This window comes from Gekko japonicus, unplaced genomic scaffold (assembly GCF_001447785.1).
Source record: "Gekko japonicus isolate JY-2015 unplaced genomic scaffold, Gekko_japonicus_V1.1 scaffold3060, whole genome shotgun sequence".
Classification (NCBI taxonomy): domain Eukaryota; kingdom Metazoa; phylum Chordata; class Lepidosauria; order Squamata; family Gekkonidae; genus Gekko; species Gekko japonicus.
Window position 1 is genome coordinate 116,105 of NW_015162565.1, and position 9,943 is coordinate 126,047.

The 9,943-nt window shown below is 42.2% G+C and overlaps 1 protein-coding gene across 1 annotated transcript in view; it reads right to left on the minus strand.

Annotated features, from left to right (window-relative positions):
* Positions 1 to 9,943, minus strand: part of SLC26A7 (solute carrier family 26 (anion exchanger), member 7) — a 113,578-nt gene that overhangs the window by 57,174 nt on the left and 46,461 nt on the right. The window contains exon 4 of the mRNA XM_015406407.1: positions 1,014 to 1,178. Within this exon, the coding sequence (XP_015261893.1) occupies positions 1,014 to 1,178 (165 nt within the window). The remainder of the gene's footprint in view (positions 1 to 1,013; positions 1,179 to 9,943) is intronic.

Here is a 9,943-nt window from a genome sequence, read left to right on the forward strand (position 1 = left end):
GGGGAAGGAGATAGAGACTTACTTTTTTAAAAAAAATAAAAAAAAAAGAAAACTGGAAATTCATGGAACCTGCCTAGCCTATTGTTACAGTGTTCCAGGAAACTGCCTATTTAAAATCAGCTTCCAGAAGAATTCTGGGGTAAACGTGATCTCAAAAGAACTTCAAAAAAAAAACCCCAGGAAAAAAACAAAAAATCCAAAGTGGAAACTAAAGGCACAAAATGCATGTGAAAATCAGGGGTTAAATTGCAGGTCTCATGTATTCTTTGCATTAGAAACTTCCATTTTAAGGTCTAACAGAGACCAAGGAGAAGCCATTCCCTTTGTGACCCTACCTCATCACTTGAAGGTAAGTTTTGGAATAACAGTGACCCAGTGGAATGGTCTGGGTGCAGTGATCCTACAGTACTGATCCTGAAAATAAACAGAAGAGGAGCTGTTTTGGGAATCCCATGTAAGAGCAAGTGTGTGTGTATTTGCATAGGATGTCATGAATGGGAGGAGGACCTGCTAGCAGAGGAAGGGAGGGAGGCACTGGGCCTTATCAGGAAAGGAAAGGACAAGAGCTTTCTTATGTCCATGACACTGCTGAATCCTCAGAGCAATCCTGCGGGGAAGGGGGAATAAGCTTTTACTGAGAATTCTCTGGAATGGTTCAGAAAGAATAAGCCCAACCCTAATAGATATGGGTGGAGGCCCTCCAGCTAAATTTCATGCCATTCACATTTTTATTTATTTTGAGCATTTGTATTCTTGATATCACCGTCTTCACTAAAGTGATTCTGGCAGGATTGGCCTGACTCTCCCTGCATCTCAGCACCTAATACCTGCATATCTCACATATTCTTAGGAATAAATGGGATAAACCAATTGTGTGGCACATTTGTAGAGTGAGAGGAACTTAGATACAGGCCCCATCAAGTGCTCATGGTGACCCAAGTTTGACCCCACAAGTTTAGCTAAAATGCAGATGTGAGCAAAGCTACATGGCCAGACTCCACTGATAAACTCACATAAAAGAATCCCAAGGGTCCTGAGATATATGGCATTTTCATTCCCAGAAGATACTTCACTTGTGAAGTTACGACATGTGTGGCCGCTCCTGTTGTCATTGCGCTTATCACTGGCTCTGTGAGCAAGAAGGTGGCACTGCCCAAGTGCAGCATAAACATTGCTACCTGAGAAACCAGAGATACAGAACAGAGATTACATTAGAATGCAGTGACTGATGCTAAAATTGTAACAACATGCAAGATGGCTGTGTGAGCTAATCAAACAGTGAAGTTTTTGAATTATGCATTGCATACCATGAATAAACTTTCAACACATGATCACTTTCATATGGTTTTCGTGCAACATTTTACAAGACTCGTTGAAATGAGATTTGTTATAAGAAGAGTTCATTTTGCCAATGTGTATTTAGTGAGATGACTTCTCAGAATTCAGCTTATATTGTGTTATATTCTCAGTTACTCTAACAGGTAAACACAATAAACTAATTTGGAGTTAAGCTGCAAAAAAATCAGGAACGTTCTTATTCTCACTGTATGGGGGCCAATTTACAGTGCAATCCTAAACAGAGTAATCCTTATATCTAACACGACATTGTTCTTATTTTTGTTACACACACGAGTTCCAAGGAAGTTTTCCACTTAGTTTTTGCTTTGCACCTGATTAATGAGCACCTTGTTCATGTACTTAATATGAGAAAAAATGAAGCATTTGAATAATTAAGCATTGTCCACCAAGACTTCTTGCTGGCCTATCTTCATTTATTTTTCTAGAAACTCTGTACCGGAAAGAAACTGTTTTCAGCGTCCTTTACTGAGAGGTCATTGTAGCACAGGCCACACCATTTTTCATTATAAGATGGTCAGTGTTTCAGTGAAATATAGAAGCTAATCAGAATGTTGCAGAAATCAATGTACAGCAGAGGAAAGAGTCCATTTAAGTGTTCATTTTCTGCTATTTCTCTCTCTCCACTGGCTGAGGCAGTAGATGCAATTTTTTTCCTTGTCTTGTGAGTAGTGCTGCCAAATCCCACCGGGGGGCGGATTTCCCCCCGCTTTGGAGGTCCGATTTCCGCCCCCGCGGAATCGGCCCCTGGGGAAACCCCACCCCCACATGCACGTCACAGGAAAGTGACGTAGTGACGCCGGGCACACTGGGGGCGGGGCATAGCCATTTGAGGGGAAAACTCTATGTGCCCCGCCCCCAGCATCCCCAGCATCATGACGTCACTTCCCTGTGACGTGCATGCGGCGCGTGCCTGCCGGGAGCCAGCACAAAGTCCCCCGCCGGCAGAGGTAAGTCGATTTGGCAACGTAAGTCGATTTGGCAACCCTACTTGTGAGGGGGAAAAGTCTTTTAAGATATTCCAAATCCAAATCCAAAGCCTTTTATTGGCATATAAATAAAGATACAGTAATCTAAATACAAAATCATGCAGAGTAAAATTAAAATTGCAGAGTAACATCACAGAGTAACATCATAATAAAACCTAATTCATAATATCACTTATCAGGCCGTAGGACCATGGCACTGCAGAGAAACTTTGCTACTATTTCAGTTATTTCTGTATCTGGATTATCGAGCAAGAAAAGGAGTTTAAAATCATCAGGGGGTCTCTAAAAACTGGCCTAATTTAGGTGTTCAATTTCTGCTATTTCTCTCCCTCCACTGGCTGAGGCGGTGGATGCAATTTTTTTCCTTGTCTTGTGAGGGGAAAAAGTCTTTTAAGATATTAAACTTTCAAGCTCTTTTGCAGAGAATGGAACGTGGTTGGTTGTGCTATTATCACTGATCCCACTGCCGACTCAGCTCACAAGTTTAAACTGCAGGTACTTGTAGTGCTTCAAAGAAGTGTGCAAAACCTCATAGGCTTTCAGTAGTCATTGATTCTCAGCCTAATTCACATACTAAGGTGGAAGATAGTAAAAAGCCCAGTAGCACCTTTAGGACTAACAAACTTTATTGTAGCATAAGCTTTCGAGAAATAGAACTGAATTGTACAGCTACTGCACAGCCATAAAGTTATTTAATAACAGACAGTGGCGAGGCAAACAGATCCAAAACTTAGCTCATGAATCATTAAAGGTGTGAACCTGTTCATTGTGAGGTTTCCAGCATCTCTGCTTGGAACAGCCCAATATTTTAATGAGGTTATGACAGACCTCGGTCACTTCCCAACTCACAGGCAGATTTTCCCGCCAAAACCTTTTAGTTCCCCCTGTGACAAAGTCGCCCCCAAGTAGTGTGTATACATTTTCTTTGACTTAAACAACCAAACTGTCCTACCCTGACACAGATATTTGTTTAGGCTTACGACCCAGCAGAAGAACCTGAGGGAAATGCAGGAGCTGTCATGTTTTTAAACCCTTTTTAAATGGCAAATGGGACAGAGTAACTTTCAAAACAGAACAAAGATTGTATTTAACTAGCAGGGAAATATATATATACATATATATATTGGAGAAGCCAAGGTAAAACTTTTTTTCTATGTACAGAACTGAAATCTTAAAACATACAAGAGAGTGTTGTAGCTTCTTTTCAGAAGTTCCTAGTTCTTTTCAGTGAGAGGTACTTTTCAGTATACAGAAATAACACAATATCTTAATAGTGTTCCCTGGAGAATAGCTTTCTTTGGGTTTCTAGTTTTCTCCTCTTAGAAAATTACAGCTTTCCACTCACTCTTGAGGTGTCTAAAGTTTATTCCCTTTCATCACAGACCTGGGTTCTCCTCAGAGCACAACCCCTTTTAAAAAGGAAGAATAATCCCTACCCCTTGAAAAAAGTAATAATCCCTACCAGTAAAAAGGGCCCCTTTTATGTTCCCTCTAAGCTGTGGAGTCTTGTGAGCAAGAATTCTACTTTGTGAGCGACTGGCATTAAAGTTGTGAGCGAGCGATTCGGCTACTGCATAAATTAGTTTGCTCCGGCGCCATCCTTCCTGAGCTAAGACAAAAATGGGTGAGCTGGAGGTTAAAAAATTGTGAGCTAGCTCACACTAACTCAGCTTAGAGGGAACACTTAGAGGGAACACTGGTAGGGATTATTCTTCCTTTTTTCAAGAAACAATAATCCTTTACTATTTGACTAGACTGGGAGTTAACAACCCATTCACTCTAGCCAAATCTCTCTTCCAGTAATTGTTGTCTGTGTAAAGCAGTATTTTTAATTTTTTAGCTTCCTGGACTCAGAAATACAATTCTCCTTCAGAGTAGTTCTACTATTGTAAAGACAAAGGAGTGTTTTCTTCTATCACTCCCTTTGTCAGAAGCCATCTTTTTTGCTTGCTCACTCCAGACCCAAAGACCCTCTTCCCTACAGAACAGCTGATATTAAACTTGCTCTCAGCTGATGCAGATTAACTCCTGATCTTCCAGTCTCTGTAAAATAGCAGCATTTAAAACCCGCTTTTCTGTGCAATCCGTCACAGCAGTATTTAATGCAGTTGTTTTGTTTTCAGCCTCTTCACATCATTCCTCATAATTCCAATGCACATCGAACTTTTGTGATGATGTCCTAACTCTGATGGCACTGTGCCCAGTCTGGAGCTTTCCTGAGTGGTCTCAGCAAGCTGTTGTTTCTTACCAGATAATCCATTTGTTTTACACTGAAGTTTGGGAGCTGGAAGCTGACAGCCCTCTTACTACAAATATTTCATATTTGACAAAGAAAAGTCTATAACTAGATGCAGATGTATTCATTGATTTCAGAATATCTTTAAAAGGGTATTCAAAATGGATTGACATGGGCTGGTTCATATGGACAGCGACCCCACGTATCTACATGGTAGCCTCCATAAAAACACAGGGCTGGTCATAACTACATGAAGGCATTGGACATATGAATTGGGATATTTGCCATGGAAATGTTTGCTGTGGACCTGACCTTGAAATTTATACTGTTGCAGTACCTTAAAAAATGCCACAGCAGATACTAAATTGTAGTGTACAAAAACACATTCTAACAAACACTATGCATGCAGTAAAAAGCCCTAGGAATTTGTGCTATGTAGAAGAAAAGCTGGTTTTATACCCCACTCTTCACTACCTGAAGGAGTCTTGGAGCAGCTTACAATAACCTTTCCCTTCCTCTCCCCACAACAGACACCCTGTGAGGTAGACAGGGCTGAGAGAGTTCTGAGAGAACTGTGACTGACCCAAGGTCACCTAGCTGGCTTCATGTGGAAGAGGGGGGAATCAGTCCTGGTTCTCCAGATTAGAGTCCACTGTTCTTAACCACTACACCGAACTGGGTCTCATGATTCAACATACAATTAAAGGGTGTTGTATTGTGCTCAAAGGAGGAAGAATGATTTCCGTGTTTCATAGGCTATGTAAACAATAAATAGACATGTAATGGGGTGAGGATGTAGGACCAGTGGAATGAATTAGTTCCATCTAATATAGAATGCCAGAAATAGAAGACCTGAATTCAACTTCAGTTTAATTTACAGGTAAATCCCATGCATTTTCAGGTGTGTAACATACTATGACCATAGACATAATGATGGAATTGGGATGCTATGGGCAATATATTTCCCAAATTGAGAATGGGGGGAGGGGAGATGACTAATTTCATTACCAGCCTCATTGGAGCTATTGGCCATAATCCAACAAAATAGGTGCTGAAGACTTTTGAAATTGGTGTGTTTAAATATGTTCCATTATGGCCACCATTTTTTCTCTCAGCAACATTTAGCAGAGTTACACTAATTTACCCATCACACACATCATGCTTCTACCACTGAAATGGAATGATTGTGAAATAAAAAGGAATGTGGCCAAGGACAAATGGACATGGGAAATCCATGATGTCCTTCCAACATCAGCAGTGTGAAATAGAAGTGGCTAGTTTAGATGAATCTTTTGCCAAGTGTCATCTTGAGAAAGACAGGGTTGGGCTAATTATCTGAAAATATGCCATGGATTAGGGCGTCACTCTCTTTTTACAAGCCTGATCAACAATACAAATATTTAAATAGCACCAGACAGGCTGTTGAATTGACACTTCGTTGTGAAGGCCAGGAGACAGGGACCACCTCTTGGACACTGCTGTTGTCTGGACAGAGACAAGTTGGAACTAGTCTATGCTCACAGTAGAGAACTGCAACAGTTTATATTATGAAACTGTCTTGTTAATAGCAATAAACAAACAGAGGTTTTAAAAGATACAATTGGCTCAGAAAATCAATTATCCAAGCCAATTTGAAAAAGTAATAGGTGTTATACTTTCCCACAAATTCTTGGGGTGGTGGTATGTGATTATTCTCAGTTTCCAACCCAACAAGTTAATTATTTTCCCAAGGGCTCAGCACTCAGGTAGCAGCGGGAGAACTTCTCTGACAATTTTAAATTTCTTAGAGTCAGTGGGGGGCATGGACTTTTCCTGAGAGTATTTTTCAGCTCATAATATTAAAAGATACATACTGATGCTCCTTTTCACATCGTGTTATTGCCATCTGTCCCTTAAAATCTCATCGATATTTAGTCCAAGTCCTGGATGCCAATTACAGCTAAGATCAAGCTCTGCAAAAGTCTGCAAGGGCTGGTTTTTAAGGCTCCAGGGAACTGGACAATCACTGAAGTTAGCCTATCATACATGGGTTAGGGAAAGCTCCCAAGACTTGGGAGCAAAGAAGCAGCGCAGTCTCTAAGCTACGGAAGCTCAGTTAGGAAAGCTCCCCAAATGCTGTCATCAAATCTTCATTCTGGAGTATCTTTTTCTGTCTCTTCCATCTTGGCACTAAGATCAGCTCCTATATGCTTGTCACATGGGCTTAGAAACAAGTCCTGGGCATTCTCCAAGACAAAGGCTGAGAAGCAGCAAAGAGAAGGAAGATTGGGCATAATCCCACATATATTCATGTGGGATATAATGTCAGCCTCACTGAAACCAAGCTTTTACCTTTACCTGATCATTATCAATCAGGGCCTCTCAGCAATTAATCAGAATACATATAATACAAAGGAAATTTACTGCATTATCTCTCCACTGCAGAAAAGAACTATATCTACATCAGCATTCCTCACTAAGAGGTCCTTTTTAGTCCAGAACGATCCAATTTGGACCATTTGAATCTCCTATTAATATCACTGCTTAATCATGTAAGTAAAACTGCTTCCAAAATACGTCCTCTCTGCCCAGATACTTCTCCTCTCTTTCCTTATTTGGAAACATTCCTAGTACCCCAGACATACATCCTCCTCACCTTCGGTCAATCATAGACCACATCTGTTAGCTCACTTGGGTCAATTCCTGCCTCCCAAGCCTAGAGAGAATATTTTGCCCTGTATCTGGAGCCAGAATCTGCCCCCATATTTCATTTCCAAGTGACTTCCAAACTACTCCAGACTGGATATACTATGAGTATCCGGTCTGGCATTGTCACATGCCTCTCCAGTGCTTTTCCCTGTGGATTTACCTCTTTGAGTTATTTTGCTGCCTAGAAATTTGGATCCAATCCTGTATAGACTTGAGACAGCTTTTTCAGAGCAGGTTAAAAGCCTGGGGACAGCCTTGCTGTTTGAAAAGCAGGTTGGTTCCTTCTATCAGCTGCATCTGGTTTGCCAGTTCTCTTCTTTCTTGGACAATCAGGTCACATTGACCCATGATTCTATAACCTCAGAGCTGGGTTATGTTTAATGAACTCTATATCGGGCTGCCCTTAAAGACAACCCTGGAATGGCAGCTGGTTGTCAGGGGCTAGGCAATGGGAGTATATCTTGCCCAGAATTACAATTTTAATAAAATAAAATAAAGGAGAACAAGTTTGTTAAAAGTGGAAAAGGAGTGCCATGACAGTAGCCAGGGTTAAAGAGAGCCAGTTTGGTGTAGTGGTTAAGTGCGCGGACTCTAATCTGGGAGAACCGGGTTTGATTCCCCACTCCTCCACTTGCACCTGGCTGGATGACCTTGGGCAAGCCGTAGTTCTGATAAGAGCTGTTCTTGAAAAAAGAGTAGTTTCTGTCAGAGCTCTCTCAGCCCCACCTACCTCACAGGGTGTCTGTTGTGGGGAGGGGAAGGGAAAGGAGTTTGTAAGCCGCTCTGAGACTCCTTTGGGTAGTGAAGGGCAGGGTATAAATCCAATCTCTTCTTCTTCTTTTTCTACATTATATCAGTGAATACTACCTGAAAACCTGAAGGGAAATATTCACTGAGACAAATATGGGAGGAAGCATGGAATACACCAGCTACTTATGACAATTTTGGGTACAAATCATGCACATATTAGGCATTGGATAGCTAGGTGGGGAAGGTCAGAGTCTGACTGTAACCTTCATTTGATTAGCCGTGGTTTAATGTCACATCCTGCCATTAATAAGGTGAGATGGAAGCAAAAAGGGGGAGCAGGGAATAAAGACAAAAGCACAGTGAAATCTGAGCTCTATAGAAATATATAACTGAATAAAACCCAGAAGAGAACAGAAAGACGGTTTCCCACAATTCAGGCTGCAGCTATTATGCATTAGTTCAAAAGCGTTCCTTGCCTCTTCATTAGATAAATAGTGATTACAGCAGAATAGACTGATTAGCTTTTGTTTCCATGCTGAATGAGAACAAAAGTTGTTTTCTTTCTGATAGTGTCTATCGGTAACTAATAACAAGGTCTTTCAAATATGACTGTTTACAAGGCTCAGTGCAGAAAATTAGACTTTTTCAAAGGGCTATTTCTAGTTGCCTTCCTGTAACCTATCAAAAGAAAGGTATACGTTTTATAACATGTAGCATTCAGAATTTGTGGCAAACGTATACCTTTCTTTTGATAGGTTACGGGAAGGCAACTAGAAATAGCCCTTTGAAAAAGTCTAATTTTCTGCACTGAGCCCTGTAAACATGTCCAAATGAGCCATGTCCAAATGAGCACACCAAGGAATTTCTAGAGGAAACGTCAAAATTTGAGTTCAAGTGCCCCTTGTTCCATCAGCTGCTGAAAATTTGGGGAATTTCACATTACCAGTTTTCTCCCGGTTTGAAACCGGGAGTCTTCCATTTTCAGATGAACCGGTACAGGGCTGCCATTTCACACACGGCTTGCCCCTACCGGAAAGGAGCCGATTCACAAGCGGTTCGGCGTTTCACACACGCACCGCTTCTTTTTCCCGCCGTTTTCTTCCCTCGGGGTTGTTTTTTTTAAAGGTTCGGCTTATAGCGATATATACCAGAACCTCAAATGGTCGCAATAACGATCCCATTGGAATGCGACTCCTTAGCGGTTCCGGTATAGTGATATATCGATATATCGCTATAAGCCGAACGTTCAAAAAAAAAAAAAAAGCCCACGCGGGCGAAAAAAGGCGGGAAACAAGCGTATCGGAACCGGTGCAGATCCACCGCCGGGCCCCTCATGGGGCTCAGCAGTGGAGCTGCAAGGCCGCCACCGGCGGCCAGGACCGTTGGGGGCGGGGTGTGTGGCCTTATGACACACTTCCGGTGATGTCAGGGGGTGTGGCCTCATAACACACTTCTGGTGATGTCGGGGTGTGTGGCATATGCTAATGAGTTATGCTAATGAGTTCCCCTAGCTCTTTTTCTACGAAACGACCCCGGTTTCTGATGAGGAAATGACCACCATAAAGAAATCTTATAACATGTAGCATTCAGAATTTGGGGCAGATTTCTTTATGGTGGTCATTTCCTTATCAGAAACAGGGGTCGTTTCGTAGAAAAAGAGCTAGGGGAACTCATTAGCATAACTCATTAGCATATGCCACACACCCCGACATCACCAGAAGTGTGTTATGAGGCCACACCCCCTGACATCACCGGAAGTGTGTCATAAGGCCACACACCCCGCCCCCAACGGTCCTGGCCGCCGGTGGCGGCCTTGCAGCTCCACTGCTGAGCCCCATGAGGGGCCCGGCGGTGGATCTGCAAGGCCGGCGGGAGTGCAAGGAAGCCCCGCGAAGGCCCTCCCTGGCCCCAGGCAGGCAGGGGT